This window comes from Oxyura jamaicensis, chromosome 14 (genome assembly GCF_011077185.1).
Source record: "Oxyura jamaicensis isolate SHBP4307 breed ruddy duck chromosome 14, BPBGC_Ojam_1.0, whole genome shotgun sequence".
Lineage (NCBI taxonomy): Eukaryota > Metazoa > Chordata > Aves > Anseriformes > Anatidae > Oxyura > Oxyura jamaicensis.
Window position 1 is genome coordinate 11,472,280 of NC_048906.1, and position 22,969 is coordinate 11,495,248.

General features: G+C 38.3%; 1 protein-coding gene across 5 annotated transcripts in view; it reads right to left on the reverse strand.

Annotated features, from left to right (window-relative positions):
- Positions 1-22,969, reverse strand: part of CREBBP (CREB binding protein) — a 79,390-nt gene that overhangs the window by 10,996 nt on the left and 45,425 nt on the right. For 2 of the 5 annotated variants that reach the window (XM_035339459.1, XM_035339458.1), the window contains 14 exons: positions 22,243-22,431; positions 20,355-20,771; positions 19,534-19,713; positions 19,115-19,301; positions 14,116-14,234; positions 13,749-13,988; positions 13,181-13,269; positions 7,629-7,739; positions 6,890-6,946; positions 4,990-5,067; positions 4,434-4,501; positions 1,656-1,806; positions 691-837; positions 141-254 (listed from right to left, as the gene is read on the reverse strand). In XM_035339459.1, the coding sequence (XP_035195350.1) occupies positions 141-254; positions 691-837; positions 1,656-1,806; positions 4,434-4,501; positions 4,990-5,067; positions 6,890-6,946; positions 7,629-7,739; positions 13,181-13,269; positions 13,749-13,988; positions 14,116-14,234; positions 19,115-19,301; positions 19,534-19,713; positions 20,355-20,771; positions 22,243-22,431 (2,147 nt within the window). The remainder of the gene's footprint in view (positions 1-140; positions 255-690; positions 838-1,655; positions 1,807-4,433; positions 4,502-4,989; positions 5,068-6,889; positions 6,947-7,628; positions 7,740-13,180; positions 13,270-13,748; positions 13,989-14,115; positions 14,235-19,114; positions 19,302-19,533; positions 19,714-20,354; positions 20,772-22,242; positions 22,432-22,969) is intronic. The other 3 variants (XM_035339455.1, XM_035339456.1, XM_035339460.1) reach the window with 3 other exon arrangements.

A 22,969-nucleotide genomic window follows, 5' to 3' on the forward strand; every position in this document is an offset into this window, starting at 1 on the left:
CTGCAGAAAAGGCACGTGTTCCACAGACCTCAGAAAGGGCAGGAGTAAAGAGACTACTCCGAGTGCAAGGCTACTTGGCATCCTGGATAAACAAAATGCTAAGAAAAAAAAAACATTTCTTAACAAAAGATTTCACTTACCCCAGTTTCTTCACATACTCCAGATATCCAATGAGGATTTCATGATAAACTGCAGTTCGGAGACAACGGGGGCGGAAGAAATGAATACTATCTAGATACGATATGTACACACGTCTATAATAATGAGAGAAGAATGAAAAAAATGATGTACAGATGAACTTCACTTTTTTTTCTACCGAGAACTGACTTTTACAGAAGGTACATATACAGCCATACTGAACAAAAAAGATGATTCTGTATTATTCTAATGAATATTTAACATAACGTGGTTTAAACAGCCCTCAGAATGAAAAGATGGGTAGCATTTTAATACAGCAAGAATATACGTCAAGAGGTAAAGTTAAGTAGATAATACAAACAAAATTTTGGAAATTCTAACATTTTTGTTAAGTTGTCCCCTTCAAAGTCATTTGCAGTTACACTGTGGGACTTATTTCAGCCACAGAATTGAAACACATCTCCCACTCTTCTGTAGTTAAAAGTAATCTCCCAGTGAATGGAGCAAGATGTTCTCTGTGCATGAGCCACTGGTGTAGAAATGAAAGATTACCTTGTATTTGGAGGGGGACAATCTGAGCCATACTCCTGTACATGCATGCCAAAGAAGCATACATCGACTCCGTCAATCTCCTCAAATGCAAATAGAGCTTTGGTACGGTAAGGGAAGGATTCTGACATCTCACCAGAATCCACAAATCTGGAGACAAGAGTGACAGAAGGAGAAAGAAGAAAAAAAAAAGTTACTAAACCAATATCCTACCAGAAGGAGAAAAAACTCTTTTTAACTTCCTTTTAACTCATTAGACTTAAGCAGAAGTTAAACTAGGGTCAGATCACAACTGTATTAAAACAGAGCCTGTCACTGCACAACTCATGGGAAAACAGTGCCCATACAGTTAACATGTGACTGACTAGGCAAGCACTGAATGCAAGAACATCCTCAGAAACCACCAGCCTTTAAATGTAACTGCAGAGTAAAAAACCTGATGCACTATGATGACGTGACGTCAAGATTACCTTTATGAATTAAATCCCAAACACTTTATAAAAATTTCAAGTTTTTCATTGACCATTGATTAATAAGTATATAAGTAAATTAAGTAACCATTAAATAATAACTTCTGAAAGCTAAAGTATTTATAAAACCCAAATTGAAGGAACAGTAAGTAACAATCAGCAGATGTTTCAAAGTAAACTATGTGTTCAGTAACATTAACCAAAGCATGGTCAGACTCTCCCTCCAGATTTAGTAATACAAAGTCAGAGTATTATAACCAGAACCAGTGTGTCCCTCCACATGCCCACCAAACAGTCCAAATAAAGCTGTCAACCTCCTCCAGGTTCATTTGCTACGTACTACTTTTTCTTACCTTTCATGACCTGCTTATTCATGCCTAAGTTTCAAATTTCTGCAAAGGGATTCAGGTGTAAATTGGCACAGTTTTGCAATATGTGTGCAGGTAGGCATCATAATAAAATACTAAGATTGTGTTTATTGCAATTAATATTACTAACCTGGATTTCATTCCTGGTTTAACCTCTACTGTCTTATCTGAACTTGCTACCACTCGGACAAAGACCTCTCCAGCTTCAGGATGATTCTGTCGCCGCAAAAACTTGTTTACTCTGTCTTCCAAATGATTTCCTAAACGAGTAGTCTGTAGCCCTGGAATTGAAGGGGGAGAACATGACAACACAAGTGTTAATACCGGTGAAACCACTTCATTTCAGGGACAGTTACCATGTTCGTACAGTGTCTCAGCTCACTTCTCTGCATAACTGTGTTTTCTTCCTTTGTTTTACCTTGATATCAAAATTATGTTTTTTTCTTTTTATAGCCAAAATTAAAACAGCAAAGCAACCCATGCTTTTAACCAGAGCATAAGCATTCATACCGTTACGCGGCAACTAAAACCATTACAGTGGAAAAATTACTAAGTAAGTGAACTCACAAAGAAGGTTTTACGTAGCATTTTTAAATTTGCAGGCTTATTTTATGAACACTGCAAATGTTTTCTCCTAACAAAAACACTATTTGGCTGTTTGACAGAGATTACATCACTTTATAGATCTGGCTCAATGCCACACCTTTTCAAGCAAAGCAAATCAACAGAAATGAAAAGCCTTTTGACTTCAATGGAGATTTCATTGCTTTTTCTTTTCTTTTCAAGAGAGCTTTTAGATGGAACAGTTACAGTAATCTGCACATAAAGCTTAAATAGTTCTTGCACAGTGATAGAGGTCTTTAAAAGTTCAAGTCCCCATATTGTCCAGATCCCTTCTCTAAGGCTTCACATTTACAATTAGCTTTTGTGTGCATAGCTGCTCTCGTCCTATTACAGAATGTGATAGTTTTCAAATAAATCCACAACAAATTATAGAAAATAAGATGAAGATTGTTTTAAATTAAGGAAACAAAAGCAGCACACTGTTTTGACTTGAAGATTAATAACCACTTTTCTTACCCCTACTGTTTGTGTTTATTTTACCACTAATATTTCTACTTTCTATGGCCCACCTACTACCTTTGGCTAAAATGATGGTTCAATCTACCAATGTTCATTTTACTAACATGCATTTGATTTTCAGCTCTCTGTTGCTTCATTTTTCAGTTGTTATCTGGCTACTGACACAAGGCTGTTGGTTCTTCTTCCTGACTACTGAGCCTGCATAGAGAATGCTGCAGTAAAAAATCTTTGATAAAAATTATTTTAGGCACCGACACTGGGAATGGAGCCACTTATACTCAGAGGAAGATCTTACTTTCTACATACTTCAATGCTTATTTTGCAATCAGTTTATACAAATTGTCAAACACAATCATCTTATTTTACATCTTTTAGTCTTTCCCCTTGTCCAGTGAGGTTCTTTGGTTATGACATCAGCAACACAACACTGATGGCCATCAATAAAATAATCTGGAAGAAGGTTGAAGCATAAAGATACTTATTTCCTTTCCATATTCCAACACAGTACTGGCTAAAGATGTTGGGATTTCCATATATAACAGAAGGTAGTTGATTTAAAAGATTTTTCAGATATTTTCTGAAGAAATCATTTAGTTTTGTTGATTTCTTTCAAGGCAAACAAGAAAAAATAGAAACAGCTCAATTTCTGCTAATGAGTTGGTTAGAAAGCTCTTTTAGTTAAATCTACAGTTTTAGAGTGTTTTTATTTTACCATCTTTCTAATGCTAAGCAACCGAAGGATATCTGCTTCTTCCTTATGCTGCAATGCAAAAAGACTCGAAAAATTAAGAAAAAGATATCCAAATACGATAGATAAAAAAGGAGCATTAAAATTACATACACTGCAAGGAACTGATCTAAAAGCCACATATTTTGATATATTAGAACTTTCAAATTATTTTAAAAAGCAACTGTATTTTGTTTCTTGGACATATCTAACACATGTACTTCCAATAAAAGCTCAGGACTCGGACTGAATGGATGGACTCGATGATCCTTATGGGTCCCTCCCAACTCAGGATATTCGATGATTCTACGACTATCAAAACTGTAGCTCAAATTTGAAGAACGGTATCCAAACCGGTAACAATGTAGTAAGATATTCTGGCAGCTTAAGTACAGAAGTTTTGTTGTAGTAGCAATGGCGAATGTTGGTTACTGGATGAGTAACAGGACAGACAGGAAGAAAGTCAGACTTCTGGCTTACCGTCATTTTTTGTCAGGATGCTTCTTTGGGTGACTTATTTGTGACTTACTTATCTTTAGGCTTTGAAACATTTTCTGCATTAGCTACTAGTCAAACAATATTTATATGTTTTCTTAGTAAGAAAAATTCTTCAACAGATAGGAATTTCACAGCATACCCCAGCTGTACACTCGTTTACAGGTTGTATTTAGTCTGCTATCAGTCGGCTTTATGCAATTTACTTGCAATGTGGTTAAGATAACTGGTTCTACTTAATATGCATTATGAATGCCACCAGAACAGCTGAGCAATAGCTTTCAGCTGAGGGATGTGCTTTCTTGATGGTTAGCAGTGATGCCATGTTTGAAGGAGTGTAGAAATACTGATGATAATTCAGTAAGGGTTGTTATGGGGAGTGAGAGGAGGGGAAAGGAAACATGTTAATGTTTTAAACATCCACCACTCGTTTTGTTTCCTTTTTCCCTTTCCATTCCTTTCCTTTCTCCTTTTTTTTTTTTTTTTTTTAAAGTCTCAGGGAAAACAGGTACATAGATGCTAAAGACATCAGGCAGCATTAAAGCTGATTAGTGATGGCAGGGAGAAAATAAAAATTGAACACACAAATGGAAACAAACTTACTTTTAGCACTGAATTTGTTTTCTTTACGTGTTCTACCAGTTTTCTTCAGACAATTGTCACAAACAAACCTACAGAGGAAAGAAAGTGCCAGAAACTTATAAATAAATAAAGCCTTGCTACTGGCTACCTTCAGGTCAAAGTTTGTACACATAATATTAACTGCCAAGGTACAACGTATTTTTCTGTGGATTTGAACAGCTTACACCTTTCCATTTTTGAAGGACTTAAAGCCCTTCTGAACTGGTTGAGTTCTGCTAAGCAGATAAAACTGCATTTGTTTTTTAGTACACATACGTACGTCCAGTCAGCTTCAATTGTTTAAGTTTTAGAAAGAAACCACAGAAATCTGAGTATAGGAACAAGTTTGTTTCGTATGTTTACACCTGAATATAGTGAAATGAGACCACAGATGCAAAAAAAATTTAGAAATGCTTTGTCCGTCTGTACTCAACTACTAAAAGACACTAATGAATATTAAAAAGCAAATGCAGAAAATCTTAATTATATAAACATCTCTCTTATTATACAAGGGTTAAAAAGCTAACAAACATCTTACCCTGAAGGCCAAATAATATCATAATGTAATACACAAATCTGGTGCATCTTCCGACCACACTCTTTGCAGTCAACAAACCTGGGAAGAAAAAAGTAACAGCTAATCACTTTTGTTGTCAGGCAGGTAATTTTCCAGAATTGTCTAACCTTCAGCTAGGAACTGAATCAACCTTGGCAGATCCAATTTATGCATCAGTTAAAAACAATACTCACTGAACAGCTTCATATACGCATCTCATTATCTCGTGCAAATAGGATATACATCTATATATATACAGCTCATCTATACATCTTTATATGAAGACCTGTAAAATGTACTCAATTTATTAGTTAAAAATGTGAAATTTGTTTTCGTGCAAAACTTCCTGAATCATTTCTATCTGTTTCTAATTGGAGTTTTGCATTTTCCCAGCTCCACAGAATTCTGCTTAACAATACCTTCACAGATTTAATTTTCAATTGTTGCAACAACCACAAGCTGACTAAATGGTTGCTCAACTTACTGTAAATGTAAAAACTAGTCATTCGTGAATAACTGTGCCAAGAAAACACGTATTAACTTGTCTTTGCCTGCATAGGTCTGCAACGTTTTTTTTTTTTTTCTTTTTTAAACATATGTCAAAAATAAAATTCTCTTTTAAGACTGCAACACTGTTTCTGAAATCAAACGCAATGGTCTAGCTCAGCAGTCCATCTTTAAATGGCTGGCAAAGGAGCTCTATCTAGCATCTGCAAAGATGAGAAAAGGGATTAAATAAAATGTGTTATGTATCAAACTGCCAGAGAACAGAACAGCAGTAAGATCAAGTCTTGCAGAAGCTAGTTAAGCCCAACAGGAAGAGTACCACAATGCTACTACAGAAATATCCCACGTGACTTTCACTGAGCTTCCCATGGGTAACAGACTCAAGTAAGGAGGATGCCTTTCAGTAGCTGAGCACTCAGGTGAAGAGGAAAACGTGTTTTTAGAAGTCTAGCTAAATTGGAAGAGAAAAATGCTGAATTCCCAGGTGCACACCCACCATGCTTGCGGCTTGGTGTGAAATGCTCGGTGAAATGGAAGGCCATTTTTAGGTAGGTTGTGCAGTGCCTTGCAGAACACGCCTTAGAAATTACTCTTTCATACTCCTGGCTTTATTTGCAAGTTACTTAAAACACCTGTCAACTTTTTTTTTTTTTTTCCTTAGCACTATATTAAATTCTTTCAAGGTGTCTCCCTTATTTAATTTAGCAAGGTCCTGTGATTATCTGCATCCTGTTCCTCAGCATTCAGCATCTCCTGTAGCCGGGTTATAGGAGCAACAAGTTACATGAGGGAGGTACAAGGCAGCAGGTCACCACCAGAAGAGATCTTGCTCTTCTTTTTTATATTATTATTATTATTTTTATTATTATTTTATTTATTTTATTTTTTTTGGTCCTGGCTTAGTTTTCCACTGTGTGACGGGCACCCAACAGCCTTAATTAGCTCACCTAAGTGCACCAGAGTGGTACAAAACAGCGGGGCAGAACCACGTGGCAGAGAACAGGAGCTCCCTTTTAGCAGCAGCAGCCATTAGAAAAGTTCACATTTAAAAAGTAAATCTTCAGCTAGACACCCTTTATTTCTAATTCCCTCCCTTTGAGCATTTGTAGGGGAAGAACATAGCACTCAAACACTAGCCTTTCATTTTAGTAAAATAGAAACAGCCTCTAAAAGGGGCTCACGTTTTTGTCTTGGTTATCAATGGTGAACATCAAGTTTGCATGTTGTGCTATCAACTCTTCTAGAGAAAGATTTTACTGTGTTTAGGCAGAAATGAAGGAAATAGGAAGACTTTATTCACTCATTTCTAAAGTGCTGGCTAAAGAACAAGTGAAAGTCATGAGACTATCTTAAAAAGAATGGCATGGTTACTTACGGCTCAGGATCTAGTGTGTCATTTTTCTTCTTCTCAAACTGATCTTTAGAGATGGTTCTAGAGACAAAGAGTTAACATGAAAACTCAGTAGTACCTTTATATCAGAGGCTGAGACATTATCACGCTATTCTGAACTGCAGCAAATAAGCAAACCAAATCTGAAGAAAGCACACCAGTGTTTTCTATTCTGAGAAGGTAATTCTGTTCATTTTATTTTAAGCTACAGAAAATATTTTTCCAATTTCATTTTCTGTGATAAATTAAAAGCAAAATAATAAATAGCCAAGTATATACATAAATTTTAAATCACACAGAACAAGGGAAGCTATTGTCAGTAAAGCAGCCACCTTCCAAAGCAGCTTGTGTTCCTCATAAATCTTAGGGCATCTTATTCTCTGGCCAGGTTAAAGACAAGCCATTGGTTTCATAAACAAAAGCTGTGCTTCAAAAGGCGAGACATCAGGATTAGCAGAAGTCTTTCATTTGAAAAGATAAGGGATTAGTGACATTTATTGACACAGCTTCCTTCTCCCCCCCGACCACGTTATTTCACTGAGCAGCGTAAGCTGACACTGCTGCACAGACTTCGCACAGTAACAACTGTTATCTGTTACTGCAAAAATCTCTCGTTAGTAAGAAAGCCAGCATTTCCCCATCGACACCACACGTCTGCATCAGGACTACACGTTGCCCCCCTCCTTCTAAAAACAAAACGTGAAAGAGAAAGGAACCGACTTACGTTTGAGGCTGGGAAGGGTCATCACCCAGGGTGACATTCTCCCCCTGGATTTCAGTGAAACACTTCTCACAGAAGTGATACCTGTCAGCAAGAAGGCCATATTTGGGTGAACTGGTCCAGCACAATATACAGCCACCCAAGCACGGAGCCACCAACCAGAGCAGGGCAGATCACCACGACGAAAGGGGGGGCGTTGTTGGTTGATTGATGGGTCAGTGTGGACAATGAGAAGGAACAGAGGGGAGGGAAGGGCAGGATTAGAGAACAGGGAAGGGAACAAACAGCACAGACGTAAGAGGTAAGACGCAAACACCAAGACAACACAGAGCAGAAAGCCAAGGCAAAGCACAGATTAGCATTCGGTCTCATTTTATACATTTCGGCCATCATTACTAACAAATAGTCGAGCGTCGGATTCAAAATTTGGGCAGGATTAATGAAGTAGCTACCAAGCGCTACGTAGATACAGACTTCAAATTTAAGAATTTGGATTTGATTTGCATCACTTAGGAAAAAAATGCTCTTTGATTCCAGGCTCTAGACTGATCTAGTTTCCTTTGGTTAAAAAAGTAGCCTGTCAAAGAGCTTTAAGAACACACTTTTACAGATTTAAGCAATTAGAAAATATGCTGAAAGCATTTACTGGTTGTCAGTAAGAACTATTAAAGCAGAAACACTTGGTATTGAAAAAAATCTATAAAAATATTAAATCAAAAGTTATTTGACTATAAGATTAAATGTGACCAATTGCTCAGCTTGTATTATTTAATATAAATGAAACCAAATCCATACTCTAGACAAACATTTAACAGAAATGCAATTATGGGTCAGAGTTTCCAGCCATTTATCTATATAAATACAATATATGTATATATGTGAACAACATTGAATATTGTACATACATACAATATATTTATCAAATACGTTAAAGATGTGCAATTAAGCTTTACAAATCGAATACGAGACAGATAGAATTTTTGGTCCCCAGACCAACAGCCAATCCAAGTTATACTCAGCAAAACCAATATTGCAATTTAACAACAAGAGCTGAGTAAATTGGAATGAAACTCTACAAAAATACAATCTGCATTTGAAAAAAAAATCTAACTTACACAGATTTTTTTTTTTGGCATTGTTTGTTTGTTTGTTTTGTTTTATTTCAGATGAACTGGAACCAAAGTTGTCAGGGTCTTAAAAAAAAACAAGAGGCTAAATGTTTGGAAAGGATATGAATTCACACATGAACAAAGGTAACAAAGAGAGGCCACAGCTGTAAAATGCAGGAAGGCCACAAAGGATCATCAAAATAAAGGAGCTTTATGGAGGATCAGGAGTGAGAGAGTATAAGCAGCAATGGCAGCACAGTAGATGCAGTTTTAGTACTCAAATGCTAGAACTGTAAGAATGGTAAGTATAAAAGGCATCAAACAAGACTCAGTGTCACAATGAACCAACAACTTAAGGGATGGAGATTAACATGGCAGCTTGCCCCTTAAAACACATGCTCAGACACTTAAACTACTGGAAGCCAGGTGACAGATCTCCAAGACTGCGAGACAACAGAAGCCATTTATAGGCCTCTATTGAAATTTATGGATCAGGATTTCTTCCTGCGACACGCAGTGGCCATGAGGTCACCACCAGACATTTTTTAAATGCTTGTAAAACAGAATGCAAGCAAGTGGGACTGGGTCTTTCAGCAGTGCCCGAAGAATCGAGGAAAGAAGATCCTACGAGTGATCTGCATCTTCCCCAAACTGGAGCCAGGTCTGTGTTACCATAGCATAATTTACAAGAGCCTTAAAACTTCTGCAAACTCTGCCAGCTGGCTCAGGCTTCAAGAGCTACTCCGCTAGCCAAGAACCACTTAAATGCAGCAGCACGCTGAACGCTGCTTCTGCTGTGGGATTGGGCGTGCAGCAACACAAAGAAGGAAAAGGTGTATTTTATTCTAGTTAATATAGCCCATACTGACATATCCATGTAATAATCTTACCAGCAGGGCAGCTGCAACTTTGATAGCAACCATGTGAGCTAAAATGTCCGCTCCCTGCTTGCCAGCCTACCGCAAGTTAAACTGCAAGAGACTTGTCTTCCCTGGGTCAGCTCAACTAGGATTAAACACATCATCCTCTCAAGCAAAACCAAGGCTTTTGGAGCTGCTAATGCAACAGAATGAGGCCAGGAGAAAAGATTTATTCCATTATTTTGTAATCAAGGAGAGTGATAAATACTTCACGACTATTACAGAGCAATAGTACAGAAGAGCATTTCAGGAGTGGGTAGTGACACTTCACATCTCATTTACACTGACTTCACTTGCCCATACTCTGAAACAATACAGTATCTTCTAGTATTTTTTTAGAGCCATAACAGATGAGACTTTATATCTTTTTTTACACATTGTCCACATTTCTTTTTAAATCATCCCTTCCTTTAAAATATTCTTCAATTAAAAAACAAGAAACAAACCCACAAACACGAATCCCCACTGATTATTTCCTTATTAACAAGGTTGCTTATTTTAGGAGTCAAATTGGGAAGGACTGAAACACATGAGGACCCAAACAAAAGGGGTGTATGTAAAGAAAAAATTCCCTGATCAAGGATTCTATACATACTGTTACATTTAAGCAACCTCAGAAATAGTTAATTCTGATCCATTTTCAGAATCATTTATGGGCTTTCAAAGCAGTCCCCTGAAGCTGAGAAATGAGGCTGCCTTCAATATTGGATTTAGGACACACCACACAAATCTAACTAGCTCCACCGGTCCCAGCTGCTCACCCTTGCTTCGTGCTGCAGCTGTGGGAAGCTCAGTCTCGCAGGAGACCAGCGCTTCGGTTCCCCAGCAATCCGCAGATCGAAGCGGAGCACGGGATTTTTACGTGCTGCAGAACCGAAGCCTAACGCTAGCAAGAGTCAAGCCTTCATATATGGTATTAAAATGAAGAAATGAAAATTGAAATACAGTGAAAATGAATCACCTGAAGATCATGAACATCTGTCCATAAAATAACCAAGGTGAAATAATAACTGTAAGTTATTATGAACACGGACCCTCAGAAATGGAGACCTGCTTGAAATTCATTGATTTTTGCATGCCACTACAAATATTCAACAAAAACTTTAGGAAACATACAATATTTTAGTTGTAACAGTCAGAAAATCTGAGGAATGTACTTATTGCAACGCATGAAAAATGAAAAGCTTTTCAAATGCAGACTGTTCACGTGACTGATTCCCGTTTATCAGAGAAGAGTAAAATTATGGTTCAATATCAAAGTCCAGAAAAGGCTTAGTTTCTACATTAACACGTGAATTTCCAACTGTAACTGAAGTGTACTTGAAGGAAATTCTAAATTAGTAACTGAATGCTAGTACTGATTTAAAACACGGATCACTTTTTTCAAATGGATACCTACACAAAAAGCGTATTTTCTGAACACTTATTTTAACCAAAGCTTCTCTGTAACGTATGGAAGCCAAATAGTTCTATTCCAAATAATTAATTTTTAATCACAGAACTGCAGTGTTGGAGTTCATTTACTCAATGGTGCCTCGATATTCTTAGCTGTAGTTTATGAAGTACATTGGACTTCAAGTTAATCCAATGTTGACATCTTCCAATTTCAGAACAGCCAAGAACACTTGACCAAGTAAAGATCAGCTGGAGCCACAGTTTTTTTCCCACTGATTTAATACTTTAAGAGAAAAATTAAATATGAGGATTGTTGTTATAGGAAACAGTTAATTTGACTGTTTTAGAGCAATACTGCTGTTGAATGAGGGGTCTCTGATCTGATAAGCTCACTTAAAAATGTGTATTTTTAATGACTCATCTTCAGAAATATCTTGTTAAAACAAACACACTACAAAAAACATTCATCAGTCTTGATTTAATTGGCCTGAAATAAAAACCTCAAAAAGAAAAAAAAGGCAAAATAAAACTAAGTCAGAAAAAAAATCTAAAAGCCCCCAACCCCTCCTCAATGTACCTGGATGAACAGAAATCTATGCCTACTTCAGTTCTGCTACTGGCTTATTGACTCTGAGGCAGATCACCTCCCTTTCCCAGTGCCTCTTTTCCACCTTTTGTAACTATCTGTTTTTAGACTGAACTTTACAGGTAGGAAATTGAAATAGCATGCCACCAAGTCCAGAGGAACCCACGGCCCTCAACCCTGTACTTCGTGCTAGCAACCAACATCGCCTTCCACTGAGCAATCCAAATGACTTACTAATAACCTAAACAGGAGAGGTATAACAAAGAAAAATGACCCCTTCTTCAATTATTTTTGAAGTTGCTATTCTTTTCACATACTGTACTCTCTGGATGCATAATATAACAAGAATTTGAAATTCTACCACACAGAATTGGTATTTAAGGATCACAGTGGCTGCTGAAGTACTAGCCATTTAAATGCATTTTATTTATTTCTCTTCAGACTTTTTTTTGAGAGTTCACAGCAGCTGTGTAAAACCTCTTATGAGAGCCTGTGAATTTACATTCCTCCATAGCAATCCTATCTGCCTCACAAAAGTCACCTCAGACCCAACATGTTTTCATCTCCCATATCCGAACTGCTTTGGCGATGTGGTACAGAACAATCTTGCACCACCTTACAATGTGTTTTGTGATGTAGGGATCATTTTAAGAGAGACTAAAAGCAAGCACTGACTGTCTAGATTCATTCCACAACCTCAGCTAGACAACAGCCTGCTGTGGCACTTTGAAGTTGGAAGAATAATAGACTGTCAGGCCTCTGCAAAGAAATTTGTAACTTTGTTTTAAACAGGGAAAAGGAACTTTGTTTCTTAGCCTGTTTATGTTCAGTAATTTTTTTGGAGGGAAAAAACCCACAACCTACGAGACCAAACCCAAGAACAAAGCTAAGTTCTAAGTTTGCTTTGTTATCCATTATAGAACTGTTTATTTAAGTATTAAACGGAAAATATTAAAATACTAACAGTTGTTTAATAATAATAACAACATAAAATTGTAGTATTAATAAAAAATTAATGTAGAGTACTATTTTCCTAGTTTTTCATGGAATCTGGGAAGTTTCTAATGCTAAGTCAAAGCTCGTTTAAAAAGAATTAAATACAAACTGGGAAGACAGAATATGAGTCTTATAATTTACTGCCATACTGTTTGCTTTGCTAATTCTGTCAGTAATTAGGAAATAAAACTGCATGTTTTTGTAGTTCTCCCAGAACAAGACAACATACATCTCTCAGTGCCTTTTTGCAGCTCTGTCCTTCTCCCTCCTGTAAGGCCCGCTACTGATTTTGTGGAAAACATGGAGAACTTCTACTTCAGTGGTGCAGCCTAGCTAATAGCAAGCACTTAAGTGCTGCGTGTATCAACCTGCAGTACAGGAAGCTAAAGGGTCACCTGCAAAAGGACAGCATGCAAGGATAAACAAGTAACTTTTTCCTGACTTAGCAGATAAAGGAAAGAAAAGGTTAATAATCCTCCTCCACAGGTGCAGAGAACTCAGAGGATTTTGCTTCCCGAGTAAGGGAAGAAAAGAAAGTCAAGGACTTACCTATTCTGGTAACTGTAGTAGGCAGCATCACGAGGAATAGTACACAACTGCTTGCCATAGCAGCACAAGGTCTGTGGAGAAAACTCATACTGCAAAACAATGGGGAGAAAAGATGCTTTAAAAGGTAAACTTATATTAATCAAGTATCTATTAGGCATACCTGACACTTAAGAATATCATAATACATAGTAACACTTTTCTAAGCTATTGTAAATATACTAGTAAAGCTCTCAATGGAATTACAGTAATTAACTATATGAACTAAAAAGCTGACCCCCTCTAGTCACCTGCTTTATGGCACTGGATATCAGAAGCAAAGCATTTTAATATTGTTTATGATCAAAAAAGGATCCAAGGGAGAAAAATACAATAATAGAGTAACAGCAATGAGGATGCTATCCACTTTTTTTTTTTAAACTCTTAGAGTGCCAATAAAAAGCTAAACTGTTACTAGCACTTGCATTTCCTTATTTCGATTAAAAAGTACATGAAGCATATGTTTTATCTGATCCATCAAGCAAAGCTCTTTGGAAAAATGCAACTCCATCCAAATCCCTGGAATACTTACCTTGCGCCCACAACAGTAGCCAAGTGATTGCATAACAGGATCAATTTCTTGTTCAAACACCTCCGCGAGTTTAGTGCAAAACTTATAGACCCTGGAAGTCTTGCGATTGTAAAGCCAGGCGTTGTTAAACATTAGCCAAACATCGTCCACATACTGCCACGGTTCTTGGTACTGCCCAGTATCTAATTTACGTTTAATGGTCGAAAGGTCCATAGGATTCTTCACAATGTCAAAGTAGTCCTTCAAACACACACACAAAAATCCTTTATTTTTAACTGCTCACGCTATGTTGAACAGAAAAGATAAAACATTTATATGAGAAAAGCCAAAACACTAAAACATTTAATATGTTTTAATGCCAACTCACCGGAATCCCTAAAAGCTGGGGATCCACAGGCTGTCTGAAAGGTAAAGACTCTGGGTCCTGCCGGTACAAAGCTTCAAGGGTAGGCATGAGAGCCTGGCGGAGCTCCTCGGGTTTGAAAACTGTTAAGGAAAGTTGGAAAGGTTAGAAAGTTTCCTTTCAGGTATCCTAACCACTTGACTCCCCACCCCCAAAAATAAGCTATGTTAACATAAAAATCTCACAAGTCATTTCCTGATCTGCATAGATGATTAAAACTTATAATCAAGAGACTGAGTAGCTTTTGCATTTACTCAAATCACACTAGATGATATCCTCAGCATAAGGGGATAAGAACAACTGCAAGCCTCAGCAATGCAATATTCAAGAGGATGCAAAATTTATCCAGAGCCATGTTAGCGATCAATTCCTTCAACATGGATGAAGCTTATCTCTTCAGAGATGAGACTAACAGACTTTTTTTCTTCTCCTTCCCTTCAGACATCTTTTGCTATTCCTGTGTTAAGATTCTTCTAGCAAAGGAACCCTAGTGGACAAGGCCAAAGAGCCAGCTCTTCAGAAGGTAACCAGATGTCTCGATAGCTGGCACAGGAATTTGCTGGCCATGGTATACAAGCAATCCTGGTCTGATGGGCCCTAAGTGATTTTCGAAGTGTTAATACTTCCAAGATATATATGCATCATTACAACCACTTGGCAACCGTGGCATGGCAACAGCCATGTTTCTTTCAATACTGGATGACAAGGACAAGAAAGGCAATGCATTTTCTGAAAAATAATGATAACTTGGAGAGCTCTTTGAACATCTCAACAGCGTAATTACATTTATTTCCTTAGGAACAGAGCGTTTAAATACAGAAGAATGCTTATTATTCAGAAAAAAAAGTCAACTAAGAAGAGCAGGTTGGCATCTAATATTTATCTACCTGGTTGAAACGAGAACAATACCAATAAAACGGAACAATTAGGAGTTCTCATGAAAGCACTTAAATCAATAGGGCTACAGAGACCCCTTTAAGGCTGATCGTTACTTTTGTCACTCAGATGGTGCTTTCGTAAGATACAAGTTATTTCGGGGGATGATTTCAGGTTAAAAATCTATGACTATTATATTAATAAGTTTTTTCCCCTCTTTTTTCATTAGGGTTATATTTTCTAGAGGGAGGCTTTTGCCTCAACTGTGCTCACTGAGACTACACAAAAAGATCTGAAACATTATGTTCTCGATGTTTTAAGCATTTGTGGATGCTACAGCTCCTGGAAATTGTTAGCCAGGATGAAAGTAGTACTTGGAGAGCAAAGGGAAGCTTTAAGAGTTTGAATGCATTGCTTGTTACTGGAGAAAGACTGCTGCTCATGCACACGAGAGGTAAGACAGCATCCCCACGTCAGTCAAATCATGGCAAAGGTCTACATAAGTTGCTATAAGGGCTTCGGCAAGGGCTTGCCGATCCATCAAGATCTTATGCTGCAACTACTGAACTCAAACCAGGCAGATTAAAAACAAGGTGAGCCAGAGGCCTACCTTTGTTGTTACAACAAATGCAACTTGATGATCAGTTCAGCTGTTGCCATTATCTCACTCCTGACAAAATGGTAATTCTCTTCCATTATGCTGGCACTTTCCCATGAAAAGAATACTACCATTACTCTCAAAATTGTATAAACAAAGTTATATTATGTGTTTCCTGCTGTTCTTGAATTCCAGAATTCTGTTCATGAGAAAAAGTATTCAGTATTGCTTCTGGAACTGTCTTACTCTGACTCAGTTACTTTATAACCTGATAAACCAAAGTACTTAAGTAAGATTTAAAAGTCAAAAAGCATCTTTTAATAGTCTATTCTGGCCACGTGCATGACATTGCTGTAAAAAGTTTCCCTGTACTGACCCATATCACAATATAGCACTATGCTAGAGAATCTTTCAAAATAGAGAGGATCGAGAATCTAGATCTAAAAGCACACGGTAGAGCTTCCGCAGAACTTCTGCCAAGTTCCTTAAAAATTAATTATCCTTGCTGAGAAAGTTTACAATCCACTTTCATTCTGGTTTGAAAAAAATCAAAATCCAGTTATTTAGGTTTATGACTTCACCTACAAATGTGAAGAAAAGACGCCTTCATCTTTAGCACCAAAAAAGCTTTTCTGCCTCTAAGGAAAATGACTAAGAACAGAACATTTGATCATAGGACCTCTCCATACAAAGATTTTACAGCAAAGTTTCTGTTCTCCCCTCTCCCACAATTATATGCTCTCGGTTCTCCTCCTGTAGCATGATCTTTGTAAGGAGCTGGCATCTAGTTATCCCAATTTTGTCTTGGATGCGTGGGTGGTTAGAAGATGGGATCTTTGCCTGCATCATGATGATGTATTATCTGCCTGAAGAGAATTTAATGCTACTTCTTTTTTCCCCTTTTAAAATTTTTATTTCTTCAGAGGGAACACTGCAAATGATTACTAAGGAGAAATTGCTGAAAGAAATATGAAGACTTCTTCAAAATTATAGGAACGATACACCTGAAGACTCCCCCAAACCAGGCCCTTGCAGGTTTTGCATTATTGTCTTATAAAGGAAAACAAAACAAAACAAAACAAAACTAATTTTGAAGGCCACCAAGCTGTAAGGTGGCCTCATCCACCATGAGAAGACAGGAGCACTTTTTCTTTTAAGACTGCAAGGTAACAGGCAAGTAAACAAAAACCTTCCCTTCTTGCTTATATTGCACAGAAACCAAACCTGAACCCCAAATTTGAAACATGGGAGCATCAAGCCCCCATTTACAAAGATAAAACTTTAAACAGGGAGAGGAAGAATACCTTGCTGAAACCGGTGTCTGCAATTCTCCAGAAAAACTAATCTACTGGAATTCTGGTGCAGGTGAACTGAGCAGACCTGCAGGTCAGCATTATTAGCCTGCTGTTGTCTAGCCCACTTCTTCAGTCAGGTCACAATCTAGTAATACTGGTGAGTACAGCCAGGCCTATGGTGCTCAGTACACCTGGATGTGTGGGGTACAAATAGATGAGATTCCAGCTCCACAACAGAAGCCACGTGTACCCGCGAAATCACTACTTTAAGGCCCAGGTGAATCTTTTCAAACAAAGATGCCTGTCTACTGCTTGCTAAATGATCTTACAGCACGAACCATGCCCACTTCCAGCTGGGAGAATTCCCTCTGGCAGCTGCAGCACAGACCTGCTGCGGCCCAGGTCACTCTGGCATGCACCTTTGGAACTCCTCATCCCTCCTGTGCAGTCAGGAGTACTAAATACCCATGAAAAATGAAACCAATGAAAAACATGAGATGAATCTCAGAAGTGGTTTTAAGATAAATTATAACCCTTAAGCACACTTCATGGTATTTGCTCTTGAATACCTCTTGGTTTATTTAGCCTTTTCATACAAACGCTCTATTAAAGTTGGATAAACTACTTAGTGGGAAAATGACTCCATTTAAAATTGTGTCTGTAGTTGTACCCGCTCAAGCTGCACATGTATTACACTATACGGCTACTTAGTGACAGTATTTCTAAGACAAGAAATGCGTTTCTAAATGAGGTGTTGGAAATGCAGGGTAACCCAGACGGAATCACTGGAATAATACAGTATAGCTCTGCACAGACTAATGCTGTAAGAGCCTTCCTCTTTCAACCTCACCCCTGGATTTACTTGCAAGCACACTTCTAAACAAGCAGCAATGATTCTTTCCATGGGGAACATAACTGGTTTATAAACACTAATAAGCTTTCCACTCCCTAAGTTACATTTTGTTTGAAATGGACTCTACCGGATAGCTCTGCAGCGCGCTCTCATTTGGCTGGCCCACTGTGCTACAAACTGAAATTACCATCTACAGGAAAATGTGTTTTACTGTGTTTTACTATAAAAATCCTATGTTTAGGATTTTTAATTAAATGCAACCCAAGGCATATACAAGAGATCAAGATTCCAGTTGCACAAACTAAATCTTTGAATTCTTCATCACATTCTGGAAAGCATACACCTGTAATGTCCTTCTAGTGTAATTATAGGTAGTTGCCTTCAAAAGAAAAGGCTAAAAATGGAACGGAACATCATTTTCAATTTTTTGACATTGATATCATGTTGAAGGCTTACCTTTGGTCAAAAGCAAAGCAAAGAAAGGGTCATCTCAAAAAAACAGATGCTAAGGGACACGGGTATCGAGACAGATACAAGTTTTGGGGCCTGAGTCCAAAAAAACTTAACTTGCAGACTTGGACTACACAGGTAAGCCTGCACCACAAAAAGGAGTGACCTCTTTTTGCCTGTTTTCTTTAATAATCTTATTCACATATTTCTTACTAACCAAAGGCATGCAATCACTTCTGTTAGTCCATTCAAGATCTGTAATACCTTCAAGTTTTCATTTGGAAAAATATACTGTATAGATGCACTCGGATGCAAATCTGTGCTAACACTGTAGGTTAACGTAAGAGACTAGCGACCTAACTATTTCTGAGTAGAAAAGTTTCAAATGAATAGCACACAGCAAACTACACAGGACTTCTTTTATAAATTTTAAGGCCAGAATAACAGTCTAGTCTTGGAGAATCCAGACTTGGGAAAAGAGCTCAAGCAGCTGATTCTCTGGGAAGTAAAGGCTAAAACTCAGTTTTAAGGCTGTGCATGCAGCCTCTTAGAGAAAACCAAAGGAATGAATATTTCTTGGTTACTGACACACTGTATCCACACTGAGCTCCCATGAAAGAGCACTGGCCAAGATGTACAGGAAAAGATTTACATACGTAATCTATGCTGCAACCCACTGCCTTACTACCTTTGGTCCTCTGTGCAGAACCAGGAAGCTGTGAGAATACTGATGGGATCAAGACCGCAAGATGCTTTTGTCACCTTTGATTCAAGTAACATTAAAAGAATCCTACTTTCAAAAAAGCACACCTCCCAAGCAGGAACAGAGAGCGTGGAAAACAAAAGGCTTGTATAAAGTACCCAAGAAAAACTCAGTTTTCATATACGTACTTTTTTTACGGGGCTGAGATGGTGATGTGGATTGTGAAGTGGTTCCATTAGTGCCACTTTCCTCTTCCTCCTTAACATCTACTTTTATTTCAGGCTTCTTTTCTTCTATTTCCATTGGCTCTTGCTTCAGTTCTGTTCCATCTGTTTCTTCTTTTGTTTGTGAAGATCCTTGTAAATCTTCCTCCACCTTAAGAAAGGATGCAACAAGATGTACTGTTACATCTATGACTCAAACTTCAGTCATTCAAAATATTAGCTTTTGAGATCGTCAAAGCACTCTCCATCCATGGCTGTCCTCAGGACAGTTACTTTCCAGTAACTACCCTCTTCTCGCCCCTTAGCTCACCAATTCAGACACATCATTAAGTGCTTTTATATCTATCACTGCTTTCAGTTAAGCTGTATAGAATCTCATTTACCTCAGTCTTAGCTTCCACTTGTGTCTCACTAGTCTCTGGCTCAGTTTCTTCAGTTTTAACTTCTGATTTGCTTTCTAGCATTGGTGCATCTGGTCCTAGTTGCTGGGAATTCGTATCAGCACTAGCAACTGAGGCAGGGGTGGGGACCCTGTTATCAATACTAGCTGCTGCCTGGGATAGCTGTTGTAAAAACAGTACAAAAGAAAGACACTGCATATATAGAAATATTTTCCTTTACTAAAAAATGAACAGCACAAAAAAGACATGAGATGATATTCTAAAACAGTGCAGAACATGGTTATAGGAGCTCACTGTAGTCAAGTTGGTATAGAACACATTCAGTAACTCTGTTTTACAGAGGAGAAGCCAAGGAAGAATTCTGCCCCAAAGAGGCTTCTTTTACAGAGAAAACACCTGCCCAGTACAACATGGTACATTCCTTGACACGTGCATTCCTCCTGACTAAAGCTTAAAAGAAAAAAAACCTATGCAAATTGTATGTTCAGGAAAGACTGACTGTGATCAAGGCCAAATATAACATCAGGCCTGTTATTCCTCATCTTTCCACGCTTTGCTGCCATTTTTACTTTGAGCAGTTTGAAGTCATTCATTATGCCCCCCTCCTTCAAACAATGCCAAGAACATCTGAATGCACATTTTTACAACATCTCAATAACGAACCCTTTGCTCTAAAGTAGAAGCTATTATTGACAACCATACAAAATACAGGCTCTATACATTCACAACATGGTGCTATACATAGGGAGGACTCATGTGGAACACCACTACACAAGAAAAAAATGCAACTCTCTGGTACTTACTGGAGTGCCAGGTGGCTGTGCCTGCACAGATGTTGGCTGTTGCTGGGGTGGCTGCGGGGTTGGCACAGACTGGGGCTGAACTGGGGTCTGAGGCTGCGGTGTAACTTGAGCCTGTGCTGCAGTCTGCCCTGTAGGTGTGCTTTGTGTCTGTGTTGCGTTTGGAACAGAACCCGGGGTCGGTGTAGGGGTTTGTCCTGAAGATGAGACTGGTGTTGATGGCTGAGTGGGTGCTGCTGGTTGAGGAGGAGTCATTCCAGTTGGTGTTTGGTGCTGAATAGGTGGCATCCCAGCAGCAGTGGACACCGGTGGCGTAGCCTGATGTAGAGGTGGCTGGGTCACTGGTGGACATAACTGACCACTCTGTGGTCCCAGCATGTTCATGGAGTTGGGAAGAGCAGCACTGGGAACCTGCCCCTGCTAGAGTGAGAGAGAGTCTCTTAGAGACAAGTTACTCCCCAGACTCTGGGAATCACACCCACCCTTTAAGTCACAGCACTGAAGTCATCTTTGAAATAAGTCTTAATATGCAATCACCTCAAAACAAGTGGTGCTACTGCAGATAACTATGCTCTGACTTCCCTGATCATTTTTATCAGCTCTTAGTCAAAGACCTTGCTCCTAGACCTAGATGTGCCTCACGTATCGTTTTACTTTAATACTACTGGCACAGAAAGGGAATCCTCGCGATCTCTGAGTAAAACAGAAACCCGCAGGCAGACAAACTCTAAATCATGCCATTAGCTGGGCAAAGTTCAGACTTTGCATACAAAATGGTTTCAAGCAAATACACATTTTAGGCCAGGACTCTAGAGCAGCCCTGCTCTGGAAAACAGCTCAACATTTTTAATGCCTGCCCTATCGCGCAGTGCAAGACTTGAGGTGGGTGTTGTTTTTTTTTTCTTTGATCTTTTAAATTCCAATTAGACTCATCCAGATGCTGAAGGAAATGGTGGATCTGTTCTTTCAGACCAGCAACAATAAAGTATACTGGACATACAGACTTTTAAACTGTTTTACTAAAAATTGCATCAAATAACTAGTGATAAAAAGAACACTACCCTCAGATACACATTTTACTCTTAGAAATCCTTATTAACTAGTAATTTCCTGCAGATGAGATTTCAAATTTAAAACTTGCTTCTATATTGCCTGCATATAGTCAGTTCTAAGAAATTAAATGCATTAGCATTTTTTTCTATGACAAAGGTGGTAAAATAACTAAACCAGTGCGTAAGAAATTGTAGATGCTCCATCCTGAAGATAATCAAACCTTTACTTGACATAGATCAGATTTTGAGGGCTAAGTTGTCTCTCATTTGAGGATTGGGCTGTACTAGAGAACTGCGGAGGCCCCAACTAACCTACTTTACTTGAACAGTGAGCTAAAAAAAAATGAAGCATCTCCCTGCAGAAACGCATATACCTTGTCATCATAAACAGCTGTTACTTCACTGACCACTACTGCAGCAAATCCTACCTGTTAGAAAACATTTTCTGCTCAGAAGTGAGGTTACAATTTTAAAAAGATTTTCCCCAACCACTTTACTGTAATTCTTGACTTAAACTTGGCTAATAAGGTCCACACAAAAACAAAAGCATATGCTCATAAATGCCCCATAAACTAACTTTTGATCTCCCTAAACATCTCATCAGCATGCATTTTTTACAATTTACATTAGGAAGTACTGGGCATTGCCCCCAAGTTAGTATATGTAGGTATGTTTATATAAACCTATTCAGAGTTCACAGGGAAAAAAGGTGTAACTCAGGATTCCTTAAAGTTAGGAGTGACTACAATAAACAATGCATATAAAGATATACAAACAAAATAAATCAGACCAAAATAATTAAGAGTATTTAACCCAAGCATTAGAAAATGTTATCTCACCTGTGCCACCCCTGCCTGGGCTGTTGACTGACCCATGCCTACATTGTTCACATTCATAGCCCCACCGGGTGCTGGAAACTGATTCTGGGGCAGGAATTGGTTCTGGGTAGGAGCCTGACCCATCATGTTGTTGGAATGAGCTCCCATCATGTTCTGTGGCTGAGGCATTCGGGAAGGAGACATTGCCATCTGAAAATTAACACCCAAATTAAAGCAATTAACTTTTATTACCACGTAGCAAGGCAAAGGAAAATACCCTCAAAGTAATCAGCCCAAAGATAGGACAAAAACAAAGGGCAAAACTGGCTTCAGTAAAGCAAATGGAAGCGGGCAGAGGCATATAACATTAGCGTTTTTTTTCCATGGTATTCATGAGGGAGTTATTTTTATACATCTAATATTCGAACTATACTAAGACGTTTTTCTGAAGAATAAAAACATGTTTTCATGGAAGAATAAAGAAACCATAAATACTGTACAGACACAGGTTCCTGAAAGAACTATGCTCTTCCACAGACGGCTGGGGAATATTGCAACTCTGGCATCTATCTTTCTAAAGACTCTTTTTAAAACACATAAATAGTGAAAACAGATACCTCAAAGGAAACCTGACAGGCTCGGTACATTTCTATGAAATTATCCTACAATTTACAGCACTATTCTATGACATGGCCTTTTCAGAACAGCTTTAACACCGCTAAATGTAATCAAGCAATTTTGAGAAGAA